We start from the raw sequence: 14,148 nt of genomic DNA, 5'->3' as shown, positions 1-14,148 counted from the left end.
TGACGGGTCTGGTGTGGACGATGGTGTAGCATCTGTGACATTCTTCCTCAGCAGCGACTGTAAAGGCCAAAGTATAGTTCGGTTCTACACGTTCATCTAATTTTCTGTCTATCTATTTTAAACTATGCTATACTGCTTCTATCTCATAACCCTCTCACACAAGCGCTTGTCAATGCAGCCATGTGTTGTTGTTGCAAGGTGGGGCAACTTTTTGAGCAATGTTGCCAAGTGATGTTGCTTGGGTACTTTCCCACTGAGAATGGCCAGCAAATTTCTATCTGGATAATTTAGATCGGTTGTGGGCCCTGTGTCTCACCTGGTTGCCAGCTGACCCGCAACATTGCTCAAAAAGTTGGCTTTTTATACTTTGGCCTTAAGCTAAAAACACCCATGCTAACACACTTGTTACAAATTCAAAAGTTACTGCTTTCAGAAGCTTTACAATAGTGAAATCAAATGCTCATTGGTTCTCGCCTGCTTCGTCACAGATTGCGACATGCCGTGATTTGGGTGACGTGTTTTGCTGTGTCCAATTCGCAAACTATCCATCCTATATAGTATTCGAAATTAGTATCAGTGTGTCCCAAATCATAGTATGTTGAAATGAGTATTCCAAAGGTACCCGGAAGGTTTATTATTTCCGGCAGAAATTCAAAGTGCAGATCTGTGCACAGTCTAATGGCAAATATTGCCCAGAACCCATTGCATGTTGGATGAGGATTCGATTAGAACACGAATAAAAAGAGTAAAAAATAAAAAATAAAAACTACAAACATGGTGTATATGCAAGACCGATGGACAGGTAGAGAAAGGGGTTTGAGTGATAAATAATCCATATCTAACCTGATGAAAAAAAATTTAATGTTATCCGCTTTATATTTCATCTGCAACAACATTGTGAACTTTTATAAAGACAAGTTTGACAGGACAGTTCAAAACCAGGGGCCTCATTTATAAAATGTGCATACGCACAGATTTGATCTTAGAGTGTGTGAACGCTAAAATCCATGGCAATAAATTCATATTTATAAAATCGGTCTTTGACGTGGAAAAGTACTTACCGCCACGTCAGGGTCTGAGCAGACGTATGCACTTTTCCTTGTGGCAAAGTCGGTGTAGTGCAACTATTTGAACATCTAAGCTGCAATAATAATAAAAGCGGTGTACATGCAAGCACCGAATTCAATAAACAACGAAGATGCAGTGTGAGAGATTAATTGTGCAGTGTAGTCAGATTTTTTATTAACGGGAGTTTTTGCAAGATTAAACTGACCTTTTTAGTACCCTAATGTTAAGAGTTCTTTACTCGCTTTCTGTAGTTTATTCCAAGTTGTTTTGTTTTTTGTTTTTTACAAGAGAACTTGTGCATTACTACTAATGCGTAAAATAGAAAAAAAAAAATGCATAAACGCATCTCCGACTGTTTTGTCTGTGCAGCCTATAAGAATAGGCCTATGTCGTGCAATAACGGTTTTAATAGCCTATATTCTATTCAATGACATTGTTAACTGTTTTTATTTATAACATCTGCTGCTTTGCTTCTGTGAAAATGAATAGATACATCAGCCTTAAACTTTGTTTTTGTCATTTACATCAGTTATATTTGTATAAAATACACTATATATTTTTGTGTCAGTTCATTAATGAGCAGCATTAGTAAACTGTGTAAATATAAAGAAATGCCAAATCACATGAAGGTTTTTTCGGACCGGAGACCATAATCGTGTAATAATTTATTTTATTATGATATGAAATGTCCAATTTTTCTTGCATTAATCAAATCACATGAAGGTTTTTTCGGACCGGAGACCATAATCGTGTAATAATTTATGATATGAAACGTCCAATTTTTCTTTCAATAATGTTTTTTTAAGTATTGCAAGAATTTCGTGATACTAAACTTTTTATTAGTTTTCATAGCAAGTGATTTTAAAAGTAGGATGGCTCACTTTTTATAAGATGACTGAAAATTTTACTTGAATTCCTATTCTTACTTTTGGAAACCTAATTGTTTTATCATTATTATTATTATTATTATTATTAATTCTGTTGTTTCTAGAAGTAATAATTTTCATAATAGTCAGTCGAAAAAATATAACCACACACACATTGTTTGTCCACAGAATAATTACACATTGTTAAATAAAAAGCGTCCCCGCACGAACCTCTACCTCTGCCAGCAGGACCTCAATTTCAGACTCAGTAAAGTTTTTTTTCTTTGTGCTTATCATTCTCAAGCACAGAAATTCGGATATTGGCGTGTGATCTTTTATATGGTAATGATATTAATTAGGGGGCGTTTACAAGGCGGAGATCTGACACCAGTCAGCTGCGCAAAATTTCAAGATCATTTGCGATTTATAAATGTCACATCTGGAAGAGATGCGTACGCACGTGTTTTTGTGCACACGTTCGTTTTCTCTGAATCGCACTTACGCACTTTTGAGAAATTATCTTAGAACAAATTTAGGATGGTTTTTATGCAACATTTTATAAATGAGGCCCCAGGGGTCTCCTAACTCTGTCCTGGATGGCCGGTGTCCTGTAGAGTTTAGCTCCAACCCTAATTAAACACACCTGAACAAACTAGACCTCTGGTTTAAATGGTGACAGACTAAGCAACAGAGCGGTCCGTTAAAGACGCAGTTATGACGAACTAGTATGTCCCAAAGCTTGTCTGCTTATCTGCTACATACACAAAAGTATTTTTTTTTTCTTTACAAAAAGAATACATACTTTTAGTGCATAGTATATGTAGGCGAGAGGATCATATATCTTTTTATATTGGCTATAAAATGGTTGTTTAGGATTGGAGTAGGGTTAAGTCGTTTAAAAATCGTTTAGGGAAATGATAAAATGATAAAAGTGCATTTATACAAATATCTTTATGATATAAAAGATTTGTAAATAATTTATGTATTTTAGCTGCGAATAGGTAAAATGTTTACATTTTAAATGTTTCATTAAGTCCAAATTGTATGTTTCAGCATCAATCAAAACATACAAAAATATATGTTTTGTACCTAAATGCTACATACTAATACCTTTGATGCAAAACCTCACCTTCTCATCTGCTCTGCGACTGTCCAGTGAGACAAATTTGAATTTGTATCCATGGTGGTGATGGTCATTAATGAACCGCTCGGCTGCTAATATAGCAATGTTGTCCTGATCTTCTTGGCACTTGTATACCACATCAGTGTCTGTCGGGAGGCTGGCCGCGTGTAGAGCCGAGACCAAAGCTGCTAATATCACCAGCTCTCTCATGCTGCACATGGACACGAACCCTAAATCTTCAACTAAGTAAAAGTCCTCCTCTCTTGTCCAGACCTTTATAATATACACTGCAGGGGGAAATAAGCAAACAGTTTAGAGAGATGCTTGCCAATGTTAATGACATCAAAAACAAATATAAAAGAGAGATATGAGGAATGTCATGACACTCTAACTATTAGCAGAATTCACCATGACATTGATGTTTTGTTTGTCTTGCCTCCCTCATCTCTGAGTTCATCCTCCATGTTACAGATAACTTAACAATCATTATTATTATTAATAATGGTTCTTATTATGAATGTTGAAAAGAGTTTTGGCTACTTAATAGTTTGAAACTGTGATACATTTTTTCAGGATTCTTTGATGGATAGAAATAAAAAAAACTGCATTTATAACTTTATAAATGCTTTTATAACTTTATAAATGCTTTAGTGTCACTTTTGATCAATTTAATGTATCCTTGCTTAATTAAAGTAATTATTTCTTTCTTATACTACTGTTCAAAAGTAGGGTACATATCACAGTTGCGACAAAACTATTAAACATTTTCAGCATTGATAATAAGAAATGCTTCTTCAGCAGCAGATCAGCATATTAGGATGGTTTCTGAAAATCATGTGACACTGAAGACTGGAGTAATGATGCTGAAAATTCAGCTTTGATCACAGGAATAAATTACATTATGAAATACATTCAAGTAGAAAACAGTTATTTAACATTTCATAATATTACTGTTTTTACTGTATTTTTGATCAATTAAATGCAGGCTTTGTGAGCATATAAGACTTCTTTCAAAAACATTCAAAAAAATCTGAATTATTCCAAACTTTTGTATAGGCCTACAGTTTATAACTCTAATATTTACACTTTTTTTAATAGTCTCTTAGATCATGCAGATGTGTATGTGACTAAAAGATTAGAAGTCAATATTAACTTTATTTTATTTATATTTTATTCAACATGGACCTATCAATGATCTGTAGTCCATGTTAATCTATTTTGCAATCAAGCATTGACTTTGGACTCATGACGCCGGTACTTGAAGCTTGAGTTGCTTTAATGGTAGCAAAAATTCCTTAATACACTATTGTTGTATAGGGCAACTTTTATGTACATATGGAAGGTTCTTCCTCTTGGGGGGTCAAGTTTCTATGTCTAATAAAGTTTCTACACATATCAATGTGCATTATGAATGTTGAAAAGTTTGTTGGCCATGTTTGTAATGATCCAGTACAGATCTGATCTACTTCAGTGTGGAAAGGTTGAAATCTACATAACTCTTTGTCATAATTACATTTTAGTCATGAATTTCAAATCAGGAATAAAATCTATAACACCAACAGACATTGTGCCTGTTAACCCTTGTGCTTTGTTCATTTATGATTTATGGTGTACACTGAGGATGTCCGGGGTCTCAAGAGACCCCAGACATTAATATGTGATTTTATAACATAATCATTCTTTTTTAAACATGTAAAATCACTCACTTTATTAATATTATTACTATACATTTGTGCCGTTTTGGGGGAATTTATGGTATTTTAAAAATAATTTGGCTCAATTTCTAATCACTTTTTATACATGAATATATAAAAAAGCTAAATTTTCTCATGAACTGAGAAATCCAATTTCCTTTGGTCTTTTGACATAACTGGTCAATGTACTATAAAATATTCTGTTAGTTTCAAAACTCAAATCTTTCTTGTTAGTTTAAAACAGCTTTTATTGAAACCAAGCTCAGAAAATGAATCGTTTTGGAATGTGCCACTTTATGATGTAATTGTGTGACTCAGAGCCGTTGAGAAACATTTAGAATATGGTAGTCTCGCAAGAACCGTCTTTGTTTACAGGAGCAAAGGAAGCAAAGTTTCCTTATTTTAGCAAAGGAAAACCATTCTCCTCTTGGCTTATATTGAAATCCTCCGACATTTTTCTTTACAAATCCTCATTTTGCACTTCTAATTCGTGACCAGTGTTTTGTCTTGCTCTCTCCGCTGCGCTTCTGCATTCGTCACTTCTCACTGGGAGCTTACGCTACGTCCTACATCATCCGACGGAATGAACGCGCATACGACCGTTAGCGGAAGCTGAAGATTTGGTTGATAAAGTTTTAAACAGGATTATGTTTCTTACAAAAACGTATTGATTTGCTACAGGAGGCCTTTATTCATCCCCGGAGTTGTGTGGGACACTTTCTATTATGGATGGATGCGCTTTTTTGGACTTCTTTTGGGCTAGAGGTGAGCGATATGACCAAAATCTTATTTCACGTTATGAAAATTTTTATTTTTCACGATAACAACATGTACCTCGATTTTATGTACCTTTTATTTATTTTTTGTTATTAAAATTAAGAAAATAAATTACAAATTACAAGCACAACAGAACAAATAAATATGAAATAAACTTTTAATTTATTCAGCTACAGTAGGCTAGGTTTATTTAACATGTAGTAAGAAATATTACAGAAATTGAATAAAGTGTATAAATAAAACACTTCACTGTCTTCACTGTATCAATCAAACATGATTAATATTAATAATGACAGACAGCAGCAGGTAAATAAGGCTGCTGTCCCTTTAAGACTGACTGCACTGATCCAATATACAGAAACACATCTGGTTTACTTTTATTTAACATAAAGTCCAGTCAAGTCAAGTCACCTTTATTTATATAGCGCTTTTAACAATACCCATTGTGTCAAAGCAACTTTAAAGTATTAAATAGGAAAATAGTGTGTCAATAATGCAAAGTGACGATAGTAAACACTAAATTTTCTGTTAAAGGCAGTTCATCATTGAATTCAGTGATGTCATCATCCAGCTCAGTTCAGTTTAAATAGTATCTGTACAATCCAATATAACCGACTGTGTTTACTTGAATACTCCACACGACGGGTATTATGACATAACTGTGTGCGTATTTGACCATTCAAGCACAATAAAACACGAAAGAGATCTGTTTTCGCAATCTCATGCTGTCTGAGAGGGGCTTTCAGTGTGCGCGCTTCGACAGTGTGTCAGTCAGCGCGAGCACAGCATTGAGTTATTTTCCACTGCTTATTGCACTTAATAACTCCACCAAGCGTGACACACTCTTTATTTCCTCATTCATGCATGTTTCCTTATCACTCAGAAGGTGTATAATGTTTAAGCAGTACTGTGTTACACAGGTATATTTGCAAACCGCAGAATACTCGATATAGCAAAATCTCTAACAATAGAAAGTTTATTTCGCGGTAACGATATATACCGTAATACCAAAGCCACTAGAAGGTAAGCCTGAAATCTTTAGCCAAAAAAGCATAACGGCTAATGCTAGCACTTCCGGTTTGCCAGCATGGGCTTTAGCCCCCCCAAAATTTCTACTCAGCCCCCCTAAAAAGTTTGCGATTAGCTCCATAAACTGTGCACAGATTTGTGATCGCCTCAGTCACCTTTTAATTTCATATGAAAACGATGGCAGACTTCGGCTCCTACCCGTCTTTCAGCGCATTCTTCAATCCGCAGATCACGGCGACGCAAAGCGAGAAACAGAGGACAAGGTGCGTGTTTATCGATAGATTGTTATAATACCTGCATCTGTGCAGTTCTTTGTCATAAATAACTGGTGTTGCTGTTGGACAGTGTTATTCCTGCTTCCTGTCTACCATGCTGCTGGTTTGTGATTGTAGCTCCATGTAGCCTCGCTTTTCTGTAGAATCTCTATCTATACTATCACTCTCTGTTGTTTAAAGTGATAAAATATAACTTAGTTCCCACCATATTTCTGATATTATCTTTCAATCTAATCTGATTAATTTGATCGTTCACTTTTATTCTAAAACCGCGAGTGCAGCGCGTTAGCATTCGTTAGCCGCCTAGCTTGTCATTAGCATTTCCATTCACGCCTATTGCTGTTTTCTTTTTTCTTCTCTCTCCCTCTCTCGCTCCGAAGATTTCAGAATTAGAGACATGCATCCAAACTTTAATTGAGGACAGTAAGAATGTGAGGGCTCTAGATACGGCTTTGGATGCGACTAGCTCAGGGAGTCCTGTACATTGTTCGGTTCCGGTTCTGCAGCAGGGCAACTGGGTGACTGTGAGGCGGCATAGCCGCTCTACCGTTCTGATCAAAACATTAAACAGGTTCTCCCCACTCAGTGACGCACCCACTGAAAAACCTGATCAAAGTGCTCGAGTTATTGGCAATTCTATTGTACGGAACGTGAAAATAGAGACACCAGCCACCATAGTCCAATGTTTACCGGGAGCCAGAGCGCCTGACATCTTGGCAAATTTAAAAGTGCTAGCTAATGCTAAACGTAAATACAGTCAAAACATACAAAAATATATGTTTTGTACCTAAATGCTACATACTAATACCTTTGATGCAAAACCTCACCTTCTCATCTGCTCTGCGACTGTCCAGTGAGACAAATTTGAATTTGTATCCATGGTGGTGATGGTCATTAATGAACCGCTCGGCTGCTAATATAGCAATGTTGTCCTGATCTTCTTGGCACTTGTATACCACATCAGTGTCTGTCGGGAGGCTGGCCGCGTGTAGAGCCGAGACCAAAGCTGCTAATATCACCAGCTCTCTCATGCTGCACATGGACACGAACCCTAAATCTTCAACTAAGTAAAAGTCCTCCTCTCTTGTCCAGACCTTTATAATATACACTGCAGGGGGAAATAAGCAAACAGTTTAGAGAGATGCTTGCCAATGTTAATGACATCAAAAACAAATATAAAAGAGAGATATGAGGAATGTCATGACACTCTAACTATTAGCAGAATTCACCATGACATTGATGTTTTGTTTGTCTTGCCTCCCTCATCTCTGAGTTCATCCTCCATGTTACAGATAACTTAACAATCATTATTATTATTAATAATGGTTCTTATTATGAATGTTGAAAAGAGTTTTGGCTACTTAATAGTTTGAAACTGTGATACATTTTTTCAGGATTCTTTGATGGATAGAAATAAAAAAAACTGCATTTATAACTTTATAAATGCTTTTATAACTTTATAAATGCTTTAGTGTCACTTTTGATCAATTTAATGTATCCTTGCTTAATTAAAGTAATTATTTCTTTCTTATACTACTGTTCAAAAGTAGGGTACATATCACAGTTGCGACAAAACTATTAAACATTTTCAGCATTGATAATAAGAAATGCTTCTTCAGCAGCAGATCAGCATATTAGGATGGTTTCTGAAAATCATGTGACACTGAAGACTGGAGTAATGATGCTGAAAATTCAGCTTTGATCACAGGAATAAATTACATTATGAAATACATTCAAGTAGAAAACAGTTATTTAACATTTCATAATATTACTGTTTTTACTGTATTTTTGATCAATTAAATGCAGGCTTTGTGAGCATATAAGACTTCTTTCAAAAACATTCAAAAAAATCTGAATTATTCCAAACTTTTGTATAGGCCTACAGTTTATAACTCTAATATTTACACTTTTTTTAATAGTCTCTTAGATCATGCAGATGTGTATGTGACTAAAAGATTAGAAGTCAATATTAACTTTATTTTATTTATATTTTATTCAACATGGACCTATCAATGATCTGTAGTCCATGTTAATCTATTTTGCAATCAAGCATTGACTTTGGACTCATGACGCCGGTACTTGAAGCTTGAGTTGCTTTAATGGTAGCAAAAATTCCTTAATACACTATTGTTGTATAGGGCAACTTTTATGTACATATGGAAGGTTCTTCCTCTTGGGGGGTCAAGTTTCTATGTCTAATAAAGTTTCTACACATATCAATGTGCTTAAAGCATGTCAGTTTACTTGTTGGCCATGTTTGTAATGATCCAGTACAGATCTGATCTACTTCAGTGTGGAAAGGTTGAAATCTACATAACTCTTTGTCATAATTACATTTTAGTCATGAATTTCAAATCAGGAATAAAATCTATAACACCAACAGACATTGTGCCTGTTAACCCTTGTGCTTTGTTCATTTATGATTTATGGTGTACACTGAGGATGTCCGGGGTCTCAAGAGACCCCAGACATTAATATGTGATTTTATAACATAATCATTCTTTTTTAAACATGTAAAATCACTCACTTTATTAATATTATTACTATACATTTGTGCCGTTTTGGGGGAATTTATGGTATTTTAAAAATAATTTGGCTCAATTTCTAATCACTTTTTATACATGAATATATAAAAAAGCTAAATTTTCTCATGAACTGAGAAATCCAATTTCCTTTGGTCTTTTGACATAACTGGTCAATGTACTATAAAATATTCTGTTAGTTTCAAAACTCAAATCTTTCTTGTTAGTTTAAAACAGCTTTTATTGAAACCAAGCTCAGAAAATGAATCGTTTTGGAATGTGCCACTTTATGATGTAATTGTGTGACTCAGAGCCGTTGAGAAACATTTAGAATATGGTAGTCTCGCAAGAACCGTCTTTGTTTACAGGAGCAAAGGAAGCAAAGTTTCCTTATTTTAGCAAAGGAAAACCATTCTCCTCTTGGCTTATATTGAAATCCTCCGACATTTTTCTTTACAAATCCTCATTTTGCACTTCTAATTCGTGACCAGTGTTTTGTCTTGCTCTCTCCGCTGCGCTTCTGCATTCGTCACTTCTCACTGGGAGCTTACGCTACGTCCTACATCATCCGACGGAATGAACGCGCATACGACCGTTAGCGGAAGCTGAAGATTTGGTTGATAAAGTTTTAAACAGGATTATGTTTCTTACAAAAACGTATTGATTTGCTACAGGAGGCCTTTATTCATCCCCGGAGTTGTGTGGGACACTTTCTATTATGGATGGATGCGCTTTTTTGGACTTCTTTTGGGCTAGAGGTGAGCGATATGACCAAAATCTTATTTCACGTTATGAAAATTTTTATTTTTCACGATAACAACATGTACCTCGATTTTATGTACCTTTTATTTATTTTTTGTTATTAAAATTAAGAAAATAAATTACAAATTACAAGCACAACAGAACAAATAAATATGAAATAAACTTTTAATTTATTCAGCTACAGTAGGCTAGGTTTATTTAACATGTAGTAAGAAATATTACAGAAATTGAATAAAGTGTATAAATAAAACACTTCACTGTCTTCACTGTATCAATCAAACATGATTAATATTAATAATGACAGACAGCAGCAGGTAAATAAGGCTGCTGTCCCTTTAAGACTGACTGCACTGATCCAATATACAGAAACACATCTGGTTTACTTTTATTTAACATAAAGTCCAGTCAAGTCAAGTCACCTTTATTTATATAGCGCTTTTAACAATACCCATTGTGTCAAAGCAACTTTAAAGTATTAAATAGGAAAATAGTGTGTCAATAATGCAAAGTGACGATAGTAAACACTAAATTTTCTGTTAAAGGCAGTTCATCATTGAATTCAGTGATGTCATCATCCAGCTCAGTTCAGTTTAAATAGTATCTGTACAATCCAATATAACCGACTGTGTTTACTTGAATACTCCACACGACGGGTATTATGACATAACTGTGTGCGTATTTGACCATTCAAGCACAATAAAACACGAAAGAGATCTGTTTTCGCAATCTCATGCTGTCTGAGAGGGGCTTTCAGTGTGCGCGCTTCGACAGTGTGTCAGTCAGCGCGAGCACAGCATTGAGTTATTTTCCACTGCTTATTGCACTTAATAACTCCACCAAGCGTGACACACTCTTTATTTCCTCATTCATGCATGTTTCCTTATCACTCAGAAGGTGTATAATGTTTAAGCAGTACTGTGTTACACAGGTATATTTGCAAACCGCAGATTACTCGATATAGCAAAATCTCTAACAATAGAAAGTTTATTTCGCGGTAACGATATATACCGTAATACCAAAGCCACTAGAAGGTAAGCCTGAAATCTTTAGCCAAAAAAGCATAACGGCTAATGCTAGCACTTCCGGTTTGCCAGCATGGGCTTTAGCCCCCCCAAAATTTCTACTCAGCCCCCCTAAAAAGTTTGCGATTAGCTCCATAAACTGTGCACAGATTTGTGATCGCCTCAGTCACCTTTTAATTTCATATGAAAACGATGGCAGACTTCGGCTCCTACCCGTCTTTCAGCGCATTCTTCAATCCGCAGATCACGGCGACGCAAAGCGAGAAACAGAGGACAAGGTGCGTGTTTATCGATAGATTGTTATAATACCTGCATCTGTGCAGTTCTTTGTCATAAATAACTGGTGTTGCTGTTGGACAGTGTTATTCCTGCTTCCTGTCTACCATGCTGCTGGTTTGTGATTGTAGCTCCATGTAGCCTCGCTTTTCTGTAGAATCTCTATCTATACTATCACTCTCTGTTGTTTAAAGTGATAAAATATAACTTAGTTCCCACCATATTTCTGATATTATCTTTCAATCTAATCTGATTAATTTGATCGTTCACTTTTATTCTAAAACCGCGAGTGCAGCGCGTTAGCATTCGTTAGCCGCCTAGCTTGTCATTAGCATTTCCATTCACGCCTATTGCTGTTTTCTTTTTTCTTCTCTCTCCCTCTCTCGCTCCGAAGATTTCAGAATTAGAGACATGCATCCAAACTTTAATTGAGGACAGTAAGAATGTGAGGGCTCTAGATACGGCTTTGGATGCGACTAGCTCAGGGAGTCCTGTACATTGTTCGGTTCCGGTTCTGCAGCAGGGCAACTGGGTGACTGTGAGGCGGCATAGCCGCTCTACCGTTCTGATCAAAACATTAAACAGGTTCTCCCCACTCAGTGACGCACCCACTGAAAAACCTGATCAAAGTGCTCGAGTTATTGGCAATTCTATTGTACGGAACGTGAAAATAGAGACACCAGCCACCATAGTCCAATGTTTACCGGGAGCCAGAGTGCCTGACATCTTGGCAAATTTAAAAGTGCTAGCTAATGCTAAACGTAAATACAGTAAGATTGTTATTCACGCTGGCACGGAAATATGGCACATAGTCTTAGAGTTTGTACTTGACTAACTGGGGCCCAGGTCAGGAAGCAGACAGACTGGCTAAACCGATCGTCTGCTAGCCGCTTCATGTCACAGAAATCAGTTAATTCTCAGCACATAGAAGAAACTCTTTCATGTCTCAAACCTAGATATCACACTATAGAGACTGTGTCTGTTCCCCGAACTAGAAAATACAAAAAACTTAACAAATTAATTTATGTTCAACAAATAAAAAACAGATGTAATATGGATAAACAAATGATAAAGCTTGGCTTATTGAATATCAGGTCCCTTTCTAAGAAAAGCACATTTTGTAAATGATATGATCACTGATCATAACCTAGATGTGCTGTTTGACAGATACCTGGCTAAAACCTGATGATTACATTATTTTAAATGAGTCTACCCCCAAGATTACTGTTATAAACATGAGCCACACCCAAAAGGTAAAGGGGGAGGTGTTGCTTCAGTTTATAACAATAGGCAAACCGATCGTCGGCTGACTTGAAGCAGTGCATGCCGGTTAGAAATTTTGTCTGACTTGAACCAGCGCCGACGATACGTCACTGTCACGTGTGGCATCAAAGTACCGCGATAGCATTTCGACAGCAGCCGGCTGACTGAGTGCTGATGACGACACAGCTGTTGTTCACGATTGGCCAAATTTACCACATGACAACAATGACGAGTGTTTCTAACATCTTCAAATCCAATACTGCTCATAAATCTGTATTTTTAGAACATTAAAAGCTTTTTTACTGTAGTCGCAATGTTATATTGAGTCACGTTTATCATGAAAGCATATATACCCCCACTTTATTAGTATTTAAATAGTATATATTTACGTTTAACTTTATTCTTGAACAGATGGCGCTGTATTAAGCAGTATATAAAAAGTGTTTCTGTTGCTCATGAAAATGTTTCTGAAACGTCTGTGTATTTGACAAATATTGCATTTAATTCACTTCATCTGTGATAGAGTATGCAAACACCACACGAGCATCACTAACGGGAGCAAAAAAAAAAAAAAATGCAAATAAGTTCAACCATCAATTCAATATCTATTATTTCCCGAATATTATGACATTCAGGAGGGCCGCCCCCTGATGACTTCATAATATGCAAATTAGACGAGTATATTTACACCCCACATAAACTTTCTGTCATGCCCAACATTTTTCTAATTTACAGTAGATCTCTATCTTTAAGCCCTTTCAAGCCACAAGCTTTTGAAATCTTGATGTCAAAATCCAGCATTTTTTTCCAAAAAACCCTAGCGCCTAAAGGGTTAATAAACAAACTCCAGCTGGTCCAAAATGCAGCAGCTAGAGTTCTTACTAGAACCAGGAAGTATGACCATATTAGCCCGGTTCTGTCAACACTGCACTGGCTACCTATTTAACATCATTTAGATTTTAAAATCTTGCTTATTACTTATAAAGCCCTGAATGGTTTAGCACCCCAGTATTTGAAAGAGCTCTTGTTACATTATAGTCCTCCACGTCCGCTGCGTTCTCAAAACTCTAGCAATTTCATAACACCTAGAATAACAAAATCAACTGTGGGTGGAAGAACCTTTTTCTATTTAGCGCCCAGACTCTGGAATAACCTACCTAACGTTGTTCGGGAAGCAGACACACTCTGTCAGTTTAAATCTAGATTAAAGACCCATCTCTTTAACCTGGTTTACACATAACACCAACACATTTCTAATATTCAAATCCGTTAAAGGATTTTTAGGCTGCATTAATTAGGTCAACCGGAACTGGGAACACTTTCCATAACTCCCGATGTACTTGCTACATCGCTAGAAGAATGGCATCTACGCTAATATTAGTCTGTTTCTCTCTTATTCCGAGGTCACCGTAGCCACCAGATCCAGTCTGTATCCAGATCAGATGGTCACTGCAGTCACCCGGATCCAGTA

At 36.2% G+C, this 14,148-nt stretch overlaps 1 protein-coding gene across 1 annotated transcript in view; it reads right to left on the bottom strand.

Moving 5' to 3' along the window:
- Nucleotides 1-3,329, bottom strand: part of LOC107573874 (zinc finger CCCH domain-containing protein 13-like) — a 43,473-nt gene extending 40,144 nt beyond the window's left edge. The window contains exon 1 of the mRNA XM_016260333.1: nt 3,064-3,329. Coding sequence (XP_016115819.1) covers nt 3,064-3,276 — 213 coding nt within the window. The 5' untranslated portion in view covers nt 3,277-3,329. The remainder of the gene's footprint in view (nt 1-3,063) is intronic.
- Nucleotides 3,330-14,148: the final 10,819 nt, after the last annotated feature.

Source organism: Sinocyclocheilus grahami, unplaced genomic scaffold (assembly GCF_001515645.1).
Source record: "Sinocyclocheilus grahami isolate Dianchi unplaced genomic scaffold, SAMN03320097.WGS_v1.1 scaffold2055.1, whole genome shotgun sequence".
Taxonomy (NCBI): Eukaryota; Metazoa; Chordata; class Actinopteri; order Cypriniformes; family Cyprinidae; genus Sinocyclocheilus; species Sinocyclocheilus grahami.
This window is presented reverse-complemented; position numbering and strand designations above follow the sequence as displayed.